Source organism: Sus scrofa, chromosome 9 (genome assembly GCF_000003025.6).
Source record: "Sus scrofa isolate TJ Tabasco breed Duroc chromosome 9, Sscrofa11.1, whole genome shotgun sequence".
NCBI classification, from domain to species: Eukaryota; Metazoa; Chordata; class Mammalia; order Artiodactyla; family Suidae; genus Sus; species Sus scrofa.
The window spans coordinates 99,697,322-99,720,981 of record NC_010451.4 but is presented as its reverse complement, the minus strand read 5'-3'; the positions used below and the strand labels follow the sequence as shown (position 1 = coordinate 99,720,981).

The 23,660-nt window shown below is 35.9% G+C and overlaps 1 protein-coding gene across 11 annotated transcripts in view; it reads left to right on the top strand.

Annotated features, from left to right (window-relative positions):
- Positions 1–23,660, top strand: part of CD36 (CD36 molecule) — a 96,549-nt gene that overhangs the window by 61,315 nt on the left and 11,574 nt on the right. For 10 of the 11 annotated variants that reach the window (XM_021102274.1, XM_005667693.3, XM_005667692.3 and 7 more), the window contains 5 exons: positions 11,565–11,725; positions 15,517–15,664; positions 16,112–16,291; positions 17,543–17,634; positions 19,941–19,987. In XM_021102274.1, coding sequence (XP_020957933.1) covers positions 11,565–11,725; positions 15,517–15,664; positions 16,112–16,291; positions 17,543–17,634; positions 19,941–19,987 — 628 coding nt within the window. The remainder of the gene's footprint in view (positions 1–11,564; positions 11,726–15,516; positions 15,665–16,111; positions 16,292–17,542; positions 17,635–19,940; positions 19,988–23,660) is intronic. The other variant, XM_021102279.1, reaches the window with a different exon arrangement.

Genomic DNA, 23,660 nt, shown 5'->3' with positions numbered 1-23,660 from the left:
TGGGGTCTTGGGCGGGTAGCAGGGCCCTTGGAGGCTCAAGAGGCTCCTCCCCAGGACAGCCCGACTCAGAAAGACCGTCTGAGATCTTTTCCCGATTCGGCCAGGCTTGTTGCAGCTTTTCTGGGCTGCAGGGGGTCCTGCCTGGAGCTGGCAGTCCTATGCAGCTGGTCCACTAGGTCTCAGCACCCCCTGGGGTCTTGGGCGGGTAGCAGGGCCCTTGGAGACTCAAGAGGCTCCTCCCCAGGACAGCCCGACTCCGAAAGACCGTCTGAGATCTTTTCCCGATTCGGCCAGGCTTGTTGCAGCTTTTCTGGGCTGCAGGGGGTCCTGCCTGGAGCTGGCAGTCCTATGCAGCTGGTCCACTAGGTCTTAGCACCCCCTAGGGTTTTGGGCGTGTAGCAAGGCCCTTGGAGACTCAAGAGGCTCCTCCCCGGGGGAGCCCGTCTCAGAAAAACCGTCAGAGAATTAGGTCGATCTATTCACGGCCTGGCTAGGCTTGTTCTAGCTTTTCTGGGCTGCAGGCCTTTTTTAGGGGGCTGGTGGTGTTTGGTGCTGCTCTGTGGAAGTGTAGCCCCTCCAAAGGGCAAGCAGGCCTGTGCAGGGAGAGCCCCTGCGGTGGTAGGCTTCAGGCAATTGTTGAGGCCAGCCCTCCTGGATGGCAGGCAGCCCCAGGTTCGGCGAGAGCGTAGGGGGTGGTGGGGGTGGGGGGAGGGAATGCACTGGGAAGCACAGCTTTCTGCTAGCTAGCGGGCCTGTAAGCTTGTTGTGGCGTGGGGGGTATTCTATGGGGACCCACCCCTTCTTCTCTCCCCTCCCCAGCACTGGCGCAGACCAGGCTCTTCTCCCAGGTTCCCTCTGAGGCGGCTTTCCACTTCCCCGCCCCTAGAGTATTGCTCCCTTCCTCTGCGACAGCTTTGTTTTCTAGTCTCCCAGGCAGTCTCTGCCCCGTCAAATGGTTTAGAGACCTCCCAAGCAGTTTCCGCTCTTCCCCGCCCCCCTAGCCCGGGGACTAATCTCTGGAGCCGAGGTCTCGGTGCCCAGCCCCCCCCCCAGGCGTCCCCCGGCCCTTTCTTGGGGACTAACCTTCGGAGGCGAGGTCTCGGTGCCCAGCCCCAACCCAGGCGTCCCCGGCCCCCTCTCGGGGACCAACCTTCAGAGCTGAGGTCTCGGTGCCCAGCCCCCACCCAGGCGTCCCCCGGCCCTTTCCCGGGGACTAACCTCTGGAGCCGAGGATTCGGTGCCCAGCCCCCACCCAGGCGTCTCAATTTTTGGTGACTGTGCCCGTAGTTCAGATGGTCCGTTGGGTTCTTGATCGTTTTTCCGTACTCCAACTTACTGCTACACTCTTCTCTGCATCTGGAGATTCCTCCGGTTCGTTTGATCTTTCGCCCGGTAGGTGACTTTCCAGGGTGCGGGATCCCTTTCCCCTCCGCAGTTCCCTTTCGGGAGCGCCCGTCCCGCTCGGATTCACCTTCTCTCACTCTCCTCTTTTCTCCCGTTCTGCCCAATAATGTCACGAATTTCTTGCCGTTATTGGAGATTAGGTTCCTCTGCCAGCGATTGGTTGTTGTTCTGTGCGAGTCATTTCTTCTGTAGATGTGCTTTTTTTGTTGTGTTTGTGGGAGAGGGCGAGCGTGTCCCCCTACTCCTCCGCCATCTTGTCCTCTCTCCCTGACTCATTCTATTTTCTGTCCTTTTTTGGCTTGGTGTGCCTCTTTCATATTTCATGGTAATTCACATTTTTGTGTCTCAAACATAAGGGTTGTTATGAATCACTGAAACTTCATAATAGAGAAATGTTCAAAGTATGATGTATATTCTGTATGAATGCACTGTCATCTTAAATTTAATATCCAAGTTCTTATTAAAAAAACTATTGTAGGTATGCAAATTAGTAGAAATAATTGCTTTTAATTGTATTCAAAGTGTATATTGATATGCTATTGGATGAGAAAAAAGTAAGTGTATCAGGGTACCGCTTTCAAAGAAGTTGCACTTTGGTTAATACTGATAAAAGTAAAATCACATTTCATATATATATATAAAACTTAAATATAATTGTGTTTAATATTCATGCAGATACATGGGCAAACTATTTTTTTGTCTGGTAAAATGCTTTTTATAATATGCACAATAGTATGATTGCCTTATAAATATTTCCCATTGATGAAGTTTTATATTTGAATCTTAGAAACTACTTTGAGAAATGTTAGGTATATATGTTACAAGTTGACTCTAGTTTTACCTTTAAAAAAGTGACAATATATAGACTTTGCACAACAAACTAGAATATAGTTTTCACCCCAGTTCCTTCCAGTTCAGCTTCACATTCACCAAACTTAATTGATAGAACACTAGAATAAGGAGAAGCAGATTTGCTCAAGGCCTAAACCAGGGATGGCAAGTTCAAATGCCTTCAGAGGTTTTAAGTTCTTAAAAAACAGTAAGTGTTGCTATGAAGAATAAGATGAAGTGAAGTCTGGGACTACTGTGAACTTAAAAGTGTATATCCTGCCCAAAGACATATATGTTCATTTTTTAAAACATAATGCTGGCCAATTAATAACATAGCTGAGTGCTGGCCTCAGCTCTTGGCCTGGTTCACATGCCAATGGTCTAGATGTTAGTAAGCACAGCACACAATGGAGAACAACAAGAACTAAGTCATAAGGTGGGCTAGACCACCAATTCATTCCACAATTTCTGTTTTTGCCAAAACTGTTATCTGTCTCATCCATCTGATCATGTTTGACATCTTTTCTTACTAGGAATATAAACTAATACTATACATTATGCCCTAAATATTATCTCCTTCCTTGGAATTCCCAGCTAGCTTATTATTTTTAATATAGTTCAATAGAGACAGATGGGTGATTGTAAGGTGGGGGTTGTCTAACAGTGTGAAGAGGAATCAGCATTGTTCAACACCCTTTCTTCTCTATAAACTGTGTTTCTGTTCTGTATCTTCTGTGAAGATAAAACAGGGTCTAACAGACAGACTATAACTTATCTTTTGGAAAAATCTTCAGAATAGGGATGTACAATAATCTTCCAGTGCACAGGATTTTAGACAAAGATATTTTTTCTGATGCATAATTTATGATAAGTAGCTGTACATTGATCATCATTATGCAACAATATTAGTGCATATAGACTCTCTTTTAGGTTGCACAGGAGAGTTAGCATCTATTTTAACTGTTGAATATTTATCTCCAAGTTCATTATGATTAATATTAAGGAAATAAGAGTTTTGAGGCATCACCAGCTTGCTTTTGTGTAGAGGCTAAGAGAGAATAAAATAAAATTTTTCATCAACAAACACAAGGTTTAACTAGGGAAAAAGCATATTGAAAAACACACAAACTTGTGAAACTCTAGAATTGAATTCTAAAATGTAGAATATGAAACATAAATGTCATTTAGAAAGAGAATTTCTCAGAGTATTCAATAACATCACGAAGAAGGTGAGACAAGTTGAATTTTGAAAGTCTAAAGAGGGCTACAATAAAAGTGCCAAAGGACTCTTAAATACTACAGAAATGGGGTGGAAATGCAACTAAATGTTGTGAAGAGGGAAGGAAAAATATAGAAAATGTGAGAAAAAAATAATATTAACAAGAGAGATGATTAGTAAAACAAAAATGTGTTTAGATTTAGGAAATTTTGGGCATCAGGCAGAATAATATTTAATTAAATATTATTTAATTGGTATAATAGGCAAGAGTAGATGGTGTAAGTTCTCAGGTAGGTGTCAGATATAACAAAATCTACTTTTAAAGACTAATACCAGTAAGGATAACCTGACCCCCTTGCTGTACAGTGGGAAAATAAAATTTAAAAAAAAAAATAAAAAAAAATAAAGACTAATACCAAATATACTATGTACTAATATACTACATAACAATATCCTAATATACCATATCTTACATTAACATGCTAAATAATAAAGCATCTATTTAGTGTTGCTAAGAGATTCATATATACTAATCATTTAATCTTTACAAACATCTATGAGAAAATTCTATTATTTTGCCCATTTTACAGTCACAAGACTGTCAATCAAATTGCCAATTCACCTGGCCAAAAGGAAGAAGAGTCAGTTTCCAAACCTAGGCAACCTGAAAGCAGAGAGTGAATGAGGTGCACAGTCTTGTACTCTGTAATTCTACAACACAAAGTATTGGAAAGTAAGGAGACCAAACCAGGAAACCCAGGAAAAAGCTCTGTAGGACATAACCACTTTCAAGGAGAATTTAAAATCCTGTTGTAGTTTGCACATAACAAAAGGCACTCTGGCCTGGTGTGGTGGAGCACACAGAATTGAAGGGTGATGGGGTGCAGAATTGAAGGGACTGAATATAGAGAGAGGAATAAAAATAACAAACTGCAAGATGTGTACCTGAGTTATTGATAGGAATCTGTATCTTAGGAGAAAAGGAGAGAGGTTTCATAAGTGTGTATTTCAAAGGTCAGAGCTCAGAGAAATTTGATGATTACTATGGAGATTACAGATAAAAGCAAATAGACTTGCTTTCTAGCGAGTCTGAAGGTAGGAATAAAAGAGCAGAGAAAATACTAAAGGATTTGTGCATTCAGAGGTAGGTAGGAAGACAAAAACAGGAAAAGGAGAGCAATGATTTTATATAATGAAATGAAAACAAGGGTAATTTTTTGGAAGTTAGTGAGAGGCAGAACTCAAGGAAAAAGAGAATAAGATGATTTCAGGCAGATGAAAATTAAGGAAATAATGGTTAGGACATAGCCACTAATGATTTTGAAAATATAATTTCAGTAGGGTAATAAGCAGGAATGAAGTAGAATGCTTTCTCTTCTTGTTTTTGAAATGAGGGTTATCTGCAGTCTTTGCACTGCATTGTAATCCAGCTGAATATCCACAGACTAAGACATTATTAGAATTCCTTCAATGGTCAGTGGCTGTGGGTACATTTAATACTAAGCCTGATTTTGCTTTCAGATTTCCATATAGACATTGTTGACTTTGGCCATTTCAATCATGTAAAGATGCTGGGATTTTTTTTTATTAAATCAATGTGTTTCTTTTTCATTTAGTTAACAAAATTATTTTTTAAATGATACTGGCATAGATGTGTGTGTGTGTGTGTGTGTGTGTGTGTGTACATATATATATTGCATACAGTAGAAGTGAAATCTCTGAATTATGTATAAACACAGAGAGCCAAGTCAAATCTCTGCTTCAGGAGCATTTAGGTTATGCTAAAATAAATTTTGTTAATTTACAAGTGTATACAAGTTCTACCATGGGTCAGTATTTGTTTACTATTGAAACTCATTGTAGATTGCTCACTTTATTTAATGGATTAATAGCAAATTAGAAAGTTATTACATGTATTCAAACACCATAAAAAATTAAAGTGCTTAATTTTAAAAGATCAGAAAATCATCTCGTGTTGTTATCTAATTTTTATTTTATTTTATTTTATTTTTTTGTCTTTTTGCCTTTTCTAGGGCTGCTCCCATGGCATATGGAGGTTCCCATGCTAGGGGTTGAATCAGAGCTGTAGCCGCCAGCCTATGCCAGAGCCACAGGAACGCCGGATCCGAGCCATATCTGGGACCTACACCGTAGCTCATAGCAACGCCGGATCCTTAACCCACTGAGCAAGGCCAGGGATCAAACCTGCAACTTCATGGTTCTTAGTCAGATTCGCTAACCACTGAGAGATGACGAGAACTCCCTGTTATATAATTTTTAAAGAATAGAATCGAGACTCTATGATACCTCCTGGTTCTAAAAGATGGTGCCCTGATACCAGCATTTGAAATGGACTAAAATACCATACATTTTACTTCATATACATTTGTATGGATACATATATATACATGTATATATATGTATGTGTATGTATGTATTTTTTCCTCATCATTTTCAAAGGGTGTTTTCTAGGGATTTTATGCCTTTTAAATATTATAGCTGAAAACATTCTTTCCAGTACTTTAGACTATGATTCGTAGTAGATTTGTTAGAGCTAGCAGGCTTATATAATCTCGCTAGACAGACTAAAAGTCAATGGCATGAACTGCTACAAATGTGCAATGGAGAATTATCAAAGGACTTCAGAAACAGGTCAAAGTTCAGCCACCATTTACAAAGGATAATTTACTTCTTAACACTGTTAATATCACTTGATAAATATTTCATGAATATGGTATAATGCAGGCCATTTTAAATAGATATTTAATTTCCCTGTGATATTAGATGTAGAATGCCAAGAAGGGATTTGAAGATTTTTTTTTCCAATTAAAAGACTAATGTTCAAACATGCCAACACTTCCTTTCCCCATTCTTGAAAAAGTGACCCTTTAATAGCAAAATAAAAGCTTTCTGATTAAATTAAATGTATTTTATTAAAATTACTAGAATTTCAAATTAACAGTCTATATTTGATAATAAAATTAATTTATATTCGTGTAAATTTTAAAATATATGCTTAGAATTTTACAGAATGATAAAATAATTTATATATTCTTACAGTATCTAAAAAGCTCTAAAAGAAACACTTGAAGTGTAGGCTGTTAAAAAATTGTAGTATTCTAAATTTAATGGCAATCTATGAGAACATGACACTATCTAAATCAAATTATAAATTTAAATAGCAGTATAACATGAATTAAACACTCATATACTTGTGTATTAATTCCCGTAATAAAATTATTCAAAACGTCTTAAGAACCGGCAGGTCAGCATATGTAATTTTCTTCCTCCAGTCCAACTTAATATTAACATAATTTACTTTTCATGCCAAATAAAAGATCTGCCACTTTAGGTTCTTAAACTCTTGGAAGCTGATTTCCTGAGTTTCAGAAACAAATCTAATCTATTTCACCAAATTTTATTCTGGGGTAATTGATGACTTGATAACCTGAAACTAAAACCACTTTTTGACTGTCAGGGCAACTGGCACTGATACTCGAATTCATCCTCTTTCTATTATGCACACATATATATGTGCATAATGCTCATATATAGGAGAAAATTTTTTGAACATGGGAAAACTGCTTGTAACTGATCCTAAGCATAACAAATTGTGGTAGTGAGTGGAGAGGACTATTTTCAGTATGTTTCTGATTTTTAGGGGACTTTTGATTTCACTGGATGGAGAATAAATATAAAAATGATGAAATAGCAGAAAAAAGTGTCAGGATTTTACATGAGTTATTGCCACATGACTGGTTTAGACAATTATCCTAGGAGAGAAGTAGTTAAAGAAATCTGGGAAATAAATGAGATTAGAGTCTTTCTCTAAAGGGTGGATAGAATTTGTATTTTAATAATAACCAACATTTATTGAACGCTTCCTATGTGCTAACACTGTTCTAAGTGCTTACATTTAGTAATTCCTATAACACCCCTAAGAGATAAATATGTAACTAAATGATGTTCCACTTTGATTTTCAAAAATACTAATGTCATATATTTCAACCTAATAATATTATTCTTATTATCCCCATATTATAGATACGGAAACTGAGGTACAAAGAAATTACATAACCTGCCCAAGTTTAAATGGTTAAAACATGACCAGACCCAGACTGGAGATCAAACTCACAGCCTCTAGTTTCATTGTTAACCACTGCATTCTAGGTTCTGAGTGAAGAAGACAATGTACTTGGTCAGGCTGGGAGTAGGTTGAGGAAATCTACTCAGAGATTAAGATATGCTATACATGATCCTGTCCCTTGGGCCTCTGCAAGATTCTTGAGACATGGGACAATGTATTTTCTATATACGTACCCTTCATAGTCCACACATAGGAGGATATCAAGGACATTTTAATAGTTAAAGTGAAGTTGCCCATCATGTTGATGAAGTACTACCATTCTGTAGCAGCAGTAATCAAGTGATCATGTGACTACATAGAAGATATTACTGCCCCAAACATGTGCTTTCAAATGAATGTAGCAAAGTTTCCATGCTTTTAGCACAGCTGGAGACCATGTCCTGTGAGAGTCATCAGGCTGGAATCCAATCATTACCAGGGGTAGATAGTCTGAATAATTAAAGGCAGGGATAAACACTGCTGTTTGTATCAGCCAAGTGAGAGAATCTTAAATTATATTACCTTTTCTGAACACATAATTATCAAATATGTACTTCACATTTAGTGAAAGTTTTGTAAAATAGGCCAGACAGTCCAAAGTCAATTTAAAATCAAAGCCTCCTAAATTCACAGTGGCATAAATACTTTGGTTTTAAAATTAGAGGAACTTATGATATTCTTTTTTTTTTTTTTTTTTTTTTTTGGTCTTTTTGCCATTTCTTGGGCCGCTCCCACGGCATATGGAGGTTGCCAGGCTAGAGGTCTAATCGGAGTTGTATCCACTGGCCTATGCCAGAGCCACAGCAATGCGGGATCCAAGCCACGTATGTGACTTACACCACAGCTCATGGCACCACCGGATCGTTAACCCACTGAGCAAGGGCAGGGATCGAACCCGCAACCTCATGTTTCCTAGTCGGATTTGTTAACCACTGTGCCACGACGGGAACTCCTGATATACTTATTCCTGGTACTCAAAAAGGCCTGTACAATTTTTTAGTGCACGTGGAAGTGTTATCGTCTGAGGAAATGCTTCAATCTTTTTCTGTTTGTCTATGAACAATTCATGGTGTTATGGAAACTACACAAGATTTTGCTACTACAAGAGAAAAGGCCTGATTATCCATTATCTATCTACTGCTAAATTGCCATACAACATAAAATCAGACATCTGATTCTCTAGGACCTTAAAAAATGGATGGGATTAGATGGCCTTAACTCTACCAGCTGAGAGTTTAGTGCCTTCATTGCAAAAGTGTTTCTTTTCTTTTCTTTTTCTTTTTTTGTCTTTTTAGGGCCGTACCCTCGGCATATGAGGGTTCCCAGGCTAGGGGTCTAATCCGAGCTACAGCTCCTGGCCTATGCCACAGCCATAGCCATACCAGATCTGAGCCGTGTCTGCTGTCTACACCACAGCTCACAGCAACACCAGATCCTTAACCCACTGAGCAAGGCCAGGTATCAAACCCGCAACCTCATGGTTCCTAGTTGGATTCATTTCCGCTGCACCACAATGGGAACTCCTCAAAAGTTTTTCAACTTTCCCATTTAAAATAAAAAAAAAAAAAAGATTGGACTTCCTGTCGTGGATCAGCAGTGACAAAACTGACCAATATCCATGAGGACATGTGTTGGATCCCTAGCCTTGCTATGGCGGTGGTGTAGACCAAAAACTACATCTCTGATTCAACCCCAGCCTGGGAACTTCCATATGCCATTCTGTTGTAGCCCTAAAAATGACAAAATATCCTGCTGAGGAGCATCGAGAACTATGTCTAGATACTTATAATGCAACAGAACAAAGGGTGGGAAAAAAAAATGTATACATGTAAGAGTAACTTTGTCCCCACACTGTACAGTGGGAAAAAAATTAAAATTAAAAAAATACAAAATAAATATAAATGAATAAAAGTAAAAAAAAAATCTCAGAATCGACAAATAAGACAAAGTGATTCATGGCCTTTATAAGAAACACGTGATAGGCTTACAAGGTCTGTTTATATGAGATGCACAAGCATTAGAGTTAGGGAGTTTTCTGTTCTGTCACATATATTCTATCACCGTCCCTTTTCAATTCCATAAACATTTGAGTTCTACTCATTAAGAACTGAAAATATATGCCTTGAGAGTCACATGATAAATAATTGATATTGTATTTGTCCTTAAGATTCTTATAGTATGAGAGTAACCATGTATATGTGTGTATATTCCTGTGAGTTTTCTCCTCAAGTCTCTTGTAATGGGTAAACTAACATAGTTTTCAGCTTCTATATATATTTCAACTATAATATCCTTATCATTTTAGGGTAAAAATTTTTACAAGAATAGCCATATTACTTTACATGCAATTTTGTCTTAATTTTGACCTTGCTACATAAATAAGACTTTTGAAGAGCAAATAAAAGTTTTTCAAGGCCAGTTATTTGCAAAACGTTAAGAAGTTCTCACATCACATTAGCTGCTTCCTTGTATCAGTGTAAAAGGATTGCAACAGCACAGGATTTTGTAAAGGCATTTTAGTTGATGCCTTGTTCTTCTCTAAAGAATTCCCTTATTCTCTGCATTAAGCAATAAAGTATCCTGAAGAGATGAAACTTAATTTGACTTCTACCAAGTAAGTGCAGAGGTGACAGAAAATAAATAAATAAATAAATAAAATAAAATAAAATAAAATAAAATAAAATAAAAGCCCAGTGTATAAGAGGAGTAGCCTAAGGGTGGAAGACTAGGATTCTTGTCTTGATTTTACTTGTCTAACTTACCCCTGAGCCAGCCACCTGGTTTCTCAGACCTCAGCATGCTTTCCTAGAAAGTGTGCTTAACACTCAGTGTCCTTTCCTGATTCTACGAATTGCTGCTCCCAGTTGAAGGAAACAAGCAGGTCAGTTTGTTCCTGAATTCATGGGTCTTGTTAGGCCCACTTTCTGTGAAATGCTTTCCTTTTTCTTCCTCTGTCACTATCATATGTTGGATCTTTACACCTGGGCATTCCTCAAGGTACTTAATCGGAAACACCTGCTTCAAAATCACATTTGTCTCCATTAGCTACTATGGTTTCATAGACTTACAGCTCAGAGGGTGAAAGCCTTCAAAGGAAACTAGGAGATCAGCTATGATAACTCCCTCACTTTACGGAAACAAAATTGACCCCAAGGAGTTTGGTGACTTTCTGTGCAGTCCCATAGCCCGGAAGCACAAGAGTCAATTTCTCATGTAGGGTTTCCTGATTCTGTCATTGGTATTTTTTTATTTCCCTATATTCATCACAAGAGGCATCAAGGACTTTTAATGGATTTTGCAGAAGAATAATAGTACAACTTACTTATTTTATCCTTTTATCTAAAAAATAGTAACCTAATATTAATGTCTTAGACTATTCTCATTTTTGGAAACATACTGTTAGGCTGCTGCAAATGTATTAAGAGTTGGGAAAGCCACATTGAGCAGGGTTTGCAAGGGGAGACATCAAATGTGTGTTTTTCTTAAGGTAACAAGTGCTAGTGATCTTCTTCCCTTAAAGTGACTAACTGCTAAAGAAATAGAAGAGGCATTGAAAACCACTAGGTTTTTATCTCATTTTTTTTCTTTTCTGCCTCCTTAGTCCAACTCACTGAGGGCAGAAGAAGAGTTAATGGTTGACCTGATAAGAATTTTTGGGGAAACTTTTAATAAAAGTTGCTTAATAAATCATGTTAGAAACTGTCACAATATTGCCTTAGAGTCACTCTAAAGTTTGCCAATGGTTGGCCTTAAAATCAGCAGACATGTGTGCAGCATTACACACTGATTCTTTCTGTAAGAGGTTAACTGAAAGAGATTGCTATGATTTGTTGAAAACATTTTTGTTGTGAGTATGTGGCAGTTTGCAAAGGTGTTTATTTAAAAGGTCCTTTAGCTTGGTCCTTTCATTGATTAACTAAAGGTTTTATCTCCCGCAAGTGCCCATATTTATTACAAAAAAAAAAATTGTTTTCTTTTTCATAGGAAGCTGTCCTTGAAGAAGGTACAATTGCTTTTAAAAATTGGGTTAAAACAGGCACGGAAGTTTACAGACAGTTTTGGATCTTTGATGTGCAGAATCCAGAGGAAGTAGCAATTAATAGCAGCGTAATTAAAGTTAAGCAAAGAGGTCCTTACACGTACAGGTAAGCAAGTCGCCATGGATGGGTGGCACTCTTTCTTTGACCATAAATATTTCTGAAAAGTTTTCATTTAACAAATGCCATTGTACTGAAATGTACTTACTAATTTCTTGCCACTAATATACATTGAAATTTTTTCTGCCTACCTAAAATCCTAACCTAAGGATTTAATGATGATAAGAAATGCAGATTTTTATTATGAATTTGCCAGCATTAATTAACTTCCTTAGATTTAAGAATTTACAGGTGCCGTACACTTACAGCATATATTGTCAACAACTCAAAAATATGCATTCAAAATGGAAAAAAACTATCAAAATTTAAAAACCAGAGAGTATTTTAAAAAGACTAAAATTGAATGTGTTGGTTATATGAGTGGTTTTCAAAGTACAGCTCCTGGAACAGTACTATCAGCATCACCTGAGAAATGCAAATTCTCAGGCCCCATCTTAGACCTAATGATTCAAGACAACCTGGGATTAGACCCTGGTGATAAGTTTTACAAATATAATGGTTGATTTCAATACATAATTTTGAGAATCCCAGGAAGAAACTGATTTTAATAGCTATAATACCTGCTAAGGGTTTCTCTTCAAACTAATTTGTATTAGTTTGGAGAGAAGCCCAGGTTGTATGGGTGTTTTTATTTATTCAGTAGTTTTATTCTTATCTTTTCCTCATTACTGGGACTAAATAAGCTACATCTTTATCTCATATGCCTTAATAGTTTAACGTACTTTTTAAATAGAATTTTAGGTTATTAGAACTAGAAGGAAATAATTAACCAGAACATTCATTTTGTAAATTAAAAAATATAAAAACTGATACCAGAGCATATGAAATGATTAGTATATGTTCACACAAACCTAGAAACTGATAACTCTAGATTTTATAATAGACTTTCTCCTATCTAAAATACAGAGTATGTGTCTTTTCTAACTAGCAAGCAGGAAAAGAGAAACTTGAGATGCTAAAAACCCTAACTTTATCCAAGTTTAGAACTATATTTATATTATCTATGTGAGAATAAAGTCCTATTGTATCATTTGTTATACAAATGCTGATTTTTCCTCAATAATAATTCTAACTAGGTAAACACCGATCAATCATATCACAAAATTTCCTATTTGTATTGATTTCTTACAATTCATATTTTTACTTTCCCATTTGTTTTAATTTTCAATTATGTATTTTATTTCCTCTCCATGCATTAATGTGTTCCTAGATTGACAACTTAAAATCAAATGTAATGAAATAACAGTACTTATGAGGGTAATGCCTGCTGCCTAGTAACATGATCAATCAGTTGCAGAGGCCTTGGTACATATTCTGTCCTCGTAACTATCAAGGCACATGTCTGTGCCTATTCACAACTCTGTCAAATAAAAGTTGATTGTCCTTGTTACAGAAAAAAGTCTTACCTTTGAAAATACTTTTATTTTTTCATGGGCTTATAGTTCTTATGTTATTATCAAAAGCATATATGAATATCTAAACTCCAAAAATATGTAGCTATGATACGTACCTAGGAAAATCTAGAATTCACACATGACCTAATAAGAATCAAAGCATAATTGTTTTAGAAATCATGACTAATTGAGCTAATAGATGTAAGAAGAGAGAACAGTTGTTAGAATTTGAGAATTCATCACAGATTGGGGGTATTATGATTGTTTGTCTAGACAGGGTTATGTTTTTACTTTTAAGTGTGTTAATTGGGGTGTGAGAAAACATACACATGATATTGAGTCCTATCCTAGTCCTGCTCGGAGAGGTGACAGCTAATATAAATTTTATTCTTAGAGGCTTTAACCCATGTCTCTAAGGGATTCAAAGGGTGTGGGATAGATATAACTGATTTATTTGGAAAAGCAAAGAGGGGAGGGTCGGAGAAGAGAAGTTGGATTTGCAGCTAAAGTATATCAACAATAAACTCTTTATCTAACAGAGTTAAAGGATTTTATGATCAACCACGAGTCATCTTGTCTCATGATACCTCCAAAAGGAGTCCTAGTGTCTGCTCAGATGCCTTAAATAATGGGAAAACGAATTTTCAGAAAAAGTTAATAGTTTGAGTCTTCCATGTGTTGAGGTGAACCAGCCTCCCCATGAATTGTACTCTGAAATCAGTTGAAACTGGAAGTGGAGGAGGATGTCCTTCCTCAAAGAGAACCACTGGCTTGTTTGGCTTTTGACTGTTAAAGTGACCTTGATGGAACTTTGATTGATAGGGCATGACAGGGGTCAAAGCATGAAATTGCCTGGATTGAGGTCCTAATTATACATATTCCAACCCACACCATCTCTCTGGAGACCGAGTAAGTCTCTGGTGCATTCTCAGATTTACCATAAATCGTTTTTTTTTTTTTTTTTTTTTTTAAGTTACTTTATTTTGGCAGGATTACTTAGAAAGCAGTCCTGGCCTAAATCTGAGGTAAATTCCTCTCTTTGACCTTATTAGTTTACATTTTCTAAAACCCATACATATTCTAATTTTCTTGAGTGATTACATTCTTTTTAAAAGTGTATTCTAAACAGGCCATAGTTTGAAGGATTTCTCTCTTCATGAGTGCCATCTACTGGTAAAATGTTTTAAGTACAACAAAGATATGTGGGTCAGAATTATTTTGCTATTATTTCAATGATTATATATAAATGTTTCTGAAGACTAAACTATTTTCATTTTAAATGTTAATAATATGTGGTACAATTTAAAAATACAATCATCTAAGAGAAAATAGTAATTGACTAGTAATAGACTGTGCAGGGTGCTGTTTCAGATTTTTATATTCTTTGTTATGTTTATAGTACTCCAATAAAAACAAATAAGAAACTTTTGAAGAAACTATATTAGAAATAAAATATATTTCTATTTGTGAACTTTCTTTTTAAACAATTTATTCATTAGAAAATATTTATTGAGAACTTACCATATATCAGACACTGTGCATGGGGATGAAAAACACTCATATTTATCCTACAGGAATTTATATTTTTATTATATCTAACTGAAATCAAGTGTGGTATTTTTTTGTTTTGTTTTTACATTTCAGTCCCATTTTTTTTTAGTTTTTATACTAGGTAACAACAGGCCACTACTATAACCTTTCATAATAGATGTTGAGATATAGGATAGAGCAATGAATAATGTATAATTTATATCATTTCAGTAAATATCTTGTGCTTAGAAAAATATTTTTTCCATAATAATCACCTTTTCCTACATTCCTAAAAAATAGTTGGTACTTTGCCTAGAAATTTTAGAGGTAGAAGCTTAGAACTAATAAATATTCAATACATGTGGGGAACAATGGAGGGGAATTGATTTGCAAAGTGAAAATTATAATCTGTTAGTTATCTTTAATCTCATTAAAATACTGGAAATTATTGAAAAGTTAGTGCAGGAAACGCTGTGCACTTTGAACAGTTGTTCTAATACTAAAAAAAATGCCTTACACTTCCTTCTCTACCCTCTCCTCCTGACACTCAGGATAAAACTTAACATTTGAGTATAGGATGCAAACTCTTTTATGTTTGAGATCTTGCTTATGTCAGTGGTTTTTATTCCTGCAACTCTACTTCCTCTGACTCCTTAAAGCAACGCTTAAACCTCCTTCTCTAATTAGCTAGAGTCACAGCATTGGCTTATTTATCATTTTAACCTACTTGTTGAACATAATTTCTAACATACGAAACATACTCAACAAATTATTTGATGCATGAATGGATGGTATTTGAGACTTCATGTTCACTTGAAACAATTATTTTGAGTTTTATATATTTCTGTTTTTCAGAGTTCGTTATCTAGCCAAGGAAAATATAACCCAGGACCCTGAGACCCACACAGTCTCTTTCCTACAGCCCAATGGTGCCATCTTTGAACCCTCACTATCAGTTGGAACAGAGAACGACACCTTCACTGTTCTCAATCTGGCTGTGGCAGTAAGTAGACAAACAGCAATATTATTTGTTTTTTAAATACTCTAGAATCCACTGCAAGTAATCCAATAATTAGAACTATCATTAGATATTCTTTATTTTGTCATTTTTATAAAAATGTGTTCTTATGGCATTACTTTGAATGACAGTCACTTAGAAAGACAAGATCATATCATTACCAACTGCATTAGAAGACCACTTACACTACTGTCATGAAGAAGTCGGATGTAACTTTGAAAGACTCCTCCCTATGGCTCACACTGAGGCAGAGTAATGTAATCTGTCACAGATTAAGAAACATCACATTTTTAGTCCTGACAAGAGTTGGCAGTAATTTTCAAGTTGTAGTTAAAACTTGTTTTATTAAACTTAATTCTAATATTTATCCATTTATTTGTTTAAAAATCTGATATTGCAATTGGTGTCTTAAACAATGATTGTTTTTTATAGGCTGTACCCCATCTCTATTCAAATACATTTATTCAAGGAGTACTCAATACACTTATCAAAAAGTCAAAATCTTCTATGTTTCAAAAGAGAACTTTGAAAGAACTATTGTGGGGCTATCCGGATCCATTCTTGAACCTGGTTCCATACCCTATTCCTACCACAGTTGGTGTGTTTTATCCTGTGAGTAACTTACATGAATGTCAATATAGTTAGACTTTAATTGGGTAAACAGAATGGCATTGGAAATTCATAATCCTATAATTTAGTGTGTTAGCCTCATTTCTGATCTGGGACTACATATTCTAATTTTGTTAAAAGTCTCTATCTCACATGGATTTAGCTTTTCTACCTGGGAAAATTTACATTTTTGAATTTAACAATTAAATTTTAAGCTTAGCTGACATTTAACCAAGCTTCCACTCTTTAATAAATATACAGTTGTCTAAAAGTAGGTTGTAAGCTGGTAAGGCTTTGAACACTGATTTCAGTTTTGATTTCCTATCTATAAACAGTCAGATAAACGCCATATTTTTATTTCTGTTAATTCTATTCATATCAAGCTTCCTTCTCTAGATCTCTTACAAATTTGTTTTAATGTAAAATTGAGAATTAGCCTGAACTGCACACCAGATTGATACATCAGCAATGTCATATTTTCATAGACTTATTTGATAAGAACTTCAGGTAATCTACAAATGTCACGGAATGGAAGTTCAGACATTAAGGAAAATGTGAACTTGGAGATGTACTTAGTTATAACTTACTGTTTTGAATTATAAATAGGACAAGCTGACATTTGCATTGAAATTTTGGCTATGATTTCACTTGCCACTATATATTGGTTAGATTCTCCAGTTCATTGTTGTTATTTTAATTTTTGATGGTTGTTAGGATTGCCTGGTTATTATCAATTAAATATGAATGCAGAATACCTTAAGGGATCAGAGATTCAGTTACTATATTTTAATGAAATATTCATAACTCTTTCCTTGGGCTGAGTCTGTTTTTAATTTTGTACCCCGAACCTTTAGTATCCACTTATTGAAGATCACACTATGGGGAATACCTCTAGAAATATATCCTTGTTCTCTTAGATTTTGGTCACTATTTCCTCACCTCAGTAAAATAGGAGTAGTGATCAAAATGGCCTTTCTGGCTTAGTGATGACAAAAGCGTTGGAGTTAGAGCATGTCAGCTTCTGATACTAGTTTTCTTTCTCTGTCTCAGCATTTACCACTTATTTCTTTGTGCCTTTTATATTCCATCTTTTTAAAATGTTAAAGACCAATAATTTTAAAACATTATGTATATTTCAAATCCTATAAAATAATTATGAACAGTGATTGAGAAATGAGAAACTGATATATACTGTATAACTCAGAAAATATGAATTGTTCTAGAAGTAATTTTTTCTTGCATGTACCTTTTCAGTACAACAATACTTCAGATGGAGTGTATAAAGTTTTCAATGGGAAGGATGACATAAGTAAAGTTGCCATAATTGACACATATAAAGGCAAAAAGTAAGTTTCCAAACCAAGGGGGTGTGTGGGTGTGTGTTTGTGTGCGCACATGCACACGGGGGCCTCACTAGGGTGTTCTAAGGTAGGCAAGAAACTTATTTAACAACCGGTAAAGCACAGGCACCAACCTATGGAAAGACCTACCTATATCTTACCCTTAGAAGCTCCTGTTCTCAACCTTTGTTTGTGACAACTGGTTGCACTAGCATACAGCTACCAAGAATCAGCCCCACTTGAAGGTATACCGTTATGTACAGATTCTCTTACATAGATAAATCTAAAGGGACTATTTCCATCTCTGCTATATCACCAGCATTATCATGCACCCACACAATGACCTAACCACAGAAGAAAAAGATAACAACACATCACCTCATAGTCCAGCAAGAAGAAAAGTACATCTTACTGTGTTTTTCTTTTCTTTTAACTGAGACTGAGCATAGCAAATAAAAATTACTCATTCTAGTAATATGACTAAAGGTTTCTCTAAAGATGGGAAGCTCAATGAATCATGAGCGTTCATGGCTTTCTCGTTTCAAATTTTCTTGAAATAACTTTCTACACTGGAAACTCAACTTGCTTAAACTTTCACCAATACAATTAGCATTTCAAGTTCTAAAATGTATATATAAAGCCTGAAAATAAAGAGTATGCCTCTTGTGAAGTGAAAATAACATATGTTCATACACCCATGATTTCCTTTTTCTCCCCTAGCTCCTGCCAGATAAAGTAAATATCTGGAATATATTTATCATAAGTCTAAAATAGGAAGAATGCCAATAAAAATCAAATGAGAAAGTCTTTTCTCCTTAAAGTTAAGATATTTTAGATCAGTCGCTTCCTGATAAAGAATAAAGTAATCAAAATCAAATGAGATGAAATATTTTTATTAATTAACCATGGCCTCACACTCAGTTCCTTATTTTAAAATTGCATAAAGCGGTTAAATACTCACATAGTATTTTTTCTTCCACAGAATTCAGTCATATATTTTTTTTAATTGAAAAGTACAATGGGAGTTCCCGTCGTGGCTCAGTGGTTAATGAATCCGACTAGGAACCATGAGGTTGCGGGTTCGGTCCCTGCCCTTGCTCAGTGGGTTCACGATCCGGCGTTGCCGTGAGCTGTGGTGTAGGTTGCAGACGCGGCTCGGATCCCGCGTTGCTGTGGCTCTGGTGTAGGCCGGTGGCTACAGCTCTGATTCAACCCGTAGCCTGGGAACCTCCATATGCGGCGGGAGCGGCCCAAGAAATAGCAACAACAACAACAAAAGACAAAAAAAAAAAAAAGAAAAAAAGAAAAGTACAATGGAGGAAAACAAACACTTCTAACTTCTCTTTTTAGAGGAAATCATATCACTGTTTCTTGAGGAAAGTGAACATTTCTTCCACTTCAATATTACAGAGAGGTTTTCATGAGTTACTAAGTGTCCCTAATTGGAGTCAGAATTTCACATCAGATTAAGATTATGATGAGGTTATTCTTACTGGTCATGGCAAGACTAAGCCTGATTAACACCTTATTATTCTGCTTAAAAAAGGATCAACACCTTGCCCCTTGCCTTGACATCTTACTGGATGGTGCATTAAGAGTATTAAAAAAAAAAAATTTCCATCACCAAGGAGTGGTTTAGTATGCAGAGGAACTATTACTGCTGCTGTTTGTATTGTTTCCAGACATGTACATATATACAAACACATATATCCTATTTAGATACCAAAGCAGAAATTAATAAACTCTGCCCTACTTTAATGCCACTTCATGCAAGAGTTAAAAAGGGGAAAGTATAAATTGATTACCTCTGTTTCCAATCTCTATTGATCCAGCATGTTTTTCTTGCTCTACTCTTCACACGCCCCTCTTCTCCCTTACACAGTGTTTATATCAGTTTTCCATTTTACAGTTTCCTCCTATTCAGCTGAATGCTCAACATAGTGTAAAATAATCCACTTCTTCCATTGGAATAAATTACTTTCCCCTAGGTAGAGATCTAAATTGTTCTCCATTTTCTTTTTGCAGAACTCTGTTCTAAATTTTTTCTAACAACATGTGGCAGTTTTTATTGTACAATCCGGCCATTTAATGGTATCAAGCACTTCATTTCTCTCAACAAGATGAAAACTTCAAACAAAATATAGACCAAGTGACTGAACATTTCTTAAATTTATCATTTGTTATGTCTAAACAATATTGATTATTTTAGCACAAGTATTGAATCATAAGAGACAAAGTAATGTGAAAAGGTACACTTGGAATGAGAATGTTCACTTCCCTTTTTTTTTTTTTTTTTTTTTTTTATTCCTAAGGAATCTCTCCTACTGGCTGAGTTATTGTGACATGATTAATGGTACAGGTAAGGATGTTTGTTTTGTTTGGTAATAATCACAATGAAACCATTCCTTTCTCCTACAATTCCACCATCATCATTACAATATTCTGAAGTTTGAGGGTATGTGTTTACCTATCTTTATATCCCTACAACACAATTCAGAATCTCTATTCTTACATTGGCTTAGGAAATGTCTTCCTAAGATGTTGGGAGTCTTGAAGATTAACCACTGAGGATTAGTCTTACTGCATTCCTGAGGAAATATTGCTTTGCAGAGCTTTACTTAATTGAACTGCCTTCATGACCGTAGAAGTGAGGGGTCAGAAAAACTGATAGTAACAGCTACTGTTCCCATCTTTTGTAAATACCATGTAGGTAATAATTTAAACCTGAAAGAATTTTTAAATATCATAATAATTAATGATGGCCATTCTGAATGGTGTGAGGTGGTATCTCATGGTAGTTTTGACTTGCATTTCTCTAATAATCAGTGATGTTGAGCATTTTTTCATGTGTTGGCCATCTGTGTATCTTCTTTGGAGAAATGTCCATAATGTGAGAAAAAAGAATCTATACATATATGTGTAACTGGATCACCATTCTCTATAGCAGAAAACTGACAGAACACTGTAAACCAGCTATAATGCAAAAAAGTAAAAAATCAAAATCAAAAAAATGATAATAATGATACTTATAAAAGGTAAAACATACATGCAAGTGGAGGTTCAATATGGTTGAATGAGTGAAGGTGTAAGACAGAGCCATTTATTTTGAATAAGATCAGCATGAGAGAAAAGAACAGCAACAGCAACACTAGGTTACATGTGTACCAATCATGAAAAATGTACACAAAAATGAACATTCTGGGGAAATGTTGGGAAGAGTGAAAGTACTCTGAACTTAGATTTAGAGTGTGGTTATATCCAGCTTATTATTCTCCTCAAAGAAAAGCAAAGGACGCATATGCCTATTAGTTTAAGAATTAAGAATGTAAAAAGGCATGAGAATGGAATACCATGAGGTAATTAAATTTAGAAGTCCACTTTTAGCTAATAAGCAGAGGCAGAGCATAATGTTTACAAAGCCGGTGGGACTCTACCTCACCAAGTATATATGTATGTGTGTGTGTATATATATACATATATATATGTATATATATATATATTCTTTTTCTCACATAATCCTCTGTCATGTTCCATCGCAAGTGACTAGATATAGCTCCCTGGGCTATATAACAGGGTCTCATTGCTTATGCATTTCAAATGCAATAGTTTGCATCTACTAACACCAAGTAACTCTAATGAAGGGAAAGTAATAGAATGAAGATGAAAAAAGTTAAATACAAAGTTATATACAAAGTAGAAAATGAAAAGGAAACGTGGCGAACACTTACTTTTCCAAAGGTATTGTGGAGTTTTGCATGTTTACTAATTTTAACATACTCTTGTAGAAAAAAAACAGGAAAAACACTTTTCTTTTTAGCACTTTGAGTCATAGGAGTGGTTGAAGAAATTCCTTTCTAAGTAGTGCATTATGCAGATAAATGGTCAAGTGTCCAAATACCATAATTCTAGTAATTTTCGGTCCATAGATTGAGAGATAAATATACTGTGCTTCATTTTTTTTTTTGCTTTTTCTAGGGCCACACCCATGGCAAATGGAAGTTCCCAGGCTAGGTGTCTAAGCTGTAGCCACTGGCCTTTGGCCTTCACCAGAGCCACAGCAACTCAGGATCTGAGCCACATCTGCGTCCTACACCAGAACTCATGGCAACACCAGATCCTTAACCCACTGAGTGAGGCCAGAGATTGAACCCACAACCTCATGTTTCCTAGTCGGATTTGTTAACTACTGAACCGCGACGGGAACTCCCTACTGTCTTCTCTTAAATATTAAAATATTCTTTATGGGTTTAAAACATATATTTTGGGGAGTTCCCATTGCAGCACAGCAGGAGCGAAGCCTACTAGCGTCCATGAGGATTGGATTCTCTCCCTGGCCTCACTTATTGGGGTGGGGATTCAGCATTGCTATGAGCTGTGGCGTAGGCAGACAGCTGTAGCTCCAATTTGACCCCTGGTACGTCTATATGCCATAGGTGGGACCCTAAAAAGCAAAAACAAAACGAAAACAAAATTAAAAAACTATATACATATATATGCATATATGTATGTGTGTGTGTGTGTGTGTGTGTGTATATATATATAATACATATATATATAATACATATATATAATACATATATATACATATATATAATACATATATATATAATACATATATATATGTATATATAATACTTGTCTACAACTAAGCAGAGAAGTTTGAAAGAGGAGGTAGAAGATTCATTAATAACAATAATATATATACATGCACATCAGGCATGAAGTCAAAAGTACTTCAGAGGAAAACAGAAGTAAAACAAGCTAGGAGCAGAGGACAGGCCAGGAAGTCTGATGGAATCTCTATGAGAAAGTTTTTTGGTTATGGCCCTAGGGAAAGAGACTAATGAAATGGAAAATGTTCAAATGTGTTTTCATCATGACTTAGAAGTATTTCCACTACCTTCTTCAAGTTTAAAGAGACATAAAATGAAAATAGTGATATCACTTATAACTGGAATCTAATATCCAGCACAAATGAACATCTCCTCAGAAAAGAAAATCATGGACTTGGAGAAAAGACTTGTGGCTGCCTGATGGGAGGGGGAGGGAGTGGGAGGGATTGGGAGCTTGGGCTTATCAGACACAACCTAGAATAGATTTACAAGGAGATCCTGCTGAATAGCATTGAGAACTATGTCTAGATACTCATGTTGCAACAGGAGAAATGGTGGGGGAAAAAAATGTAATTGTAATGTATACATGTAAGGATAACTTGATCCCCTTACTGTACAGTGGGAAAATAAAAAATAAATAAATAAATAAATAAATAAATTTGAATGTATCAAAAAAAAAAAGAGCCCTGCTTAGATCAGCTCTCATATGGCATGACTCATGCTAATTGCTGCTGTCATTATGATATAATCTTCCATGATATTTCAGGTAATGATTTTTAAAGCTTTTCAGTGTATTCTTTTCCTTTCATCCCTAAGGTGTTGGGAAGGCAGTTGTAGGCATTGTCCATTCAGGGACCCCTCTGGGGACTTTAAACTAATATTCAATATCCAGTTCTTTCAACTGTGATCTGTTATATGTCCCTTATCACAGAAGTATAGTAAAATAAGATTCTAGGGTTGGTGCACTTACCCACAAAGAACATGGTATTCATAACTGAAGGATGAGTCTTAGTGTGTTGAACAAAAACTTTCAGTGGTGGCTCATTTTGTTGGTATTCATTTGTGTAGCAAAGGGAGAAATTAGTTATTTCTTCTTATATTTAGTGTGTGACATGGACCATAAATCATGGTAGAGATTTAGTAAGCTCAAAAAATGCCCATTTTAGTTTGATGTATTTTCAAACCATTTTTGTGAAATTCTGTTTGGTGAGAATATTTCAGGATATGATTTTAAAAATATTTATCAGTGTTTAATGACTGAATTGCTATCAAAAGTAAGAGTAACATGTACTAAACAAAAGTTCGTAATGAACCTCAAGCTAAGAAAAGTGCAAATCTACTGATAGGGTGGGGGACTTTCAAAAATAAACACAAGTATAGTTTTAACAACATGTGATTTTGCAACTGTTTTATTTTTAA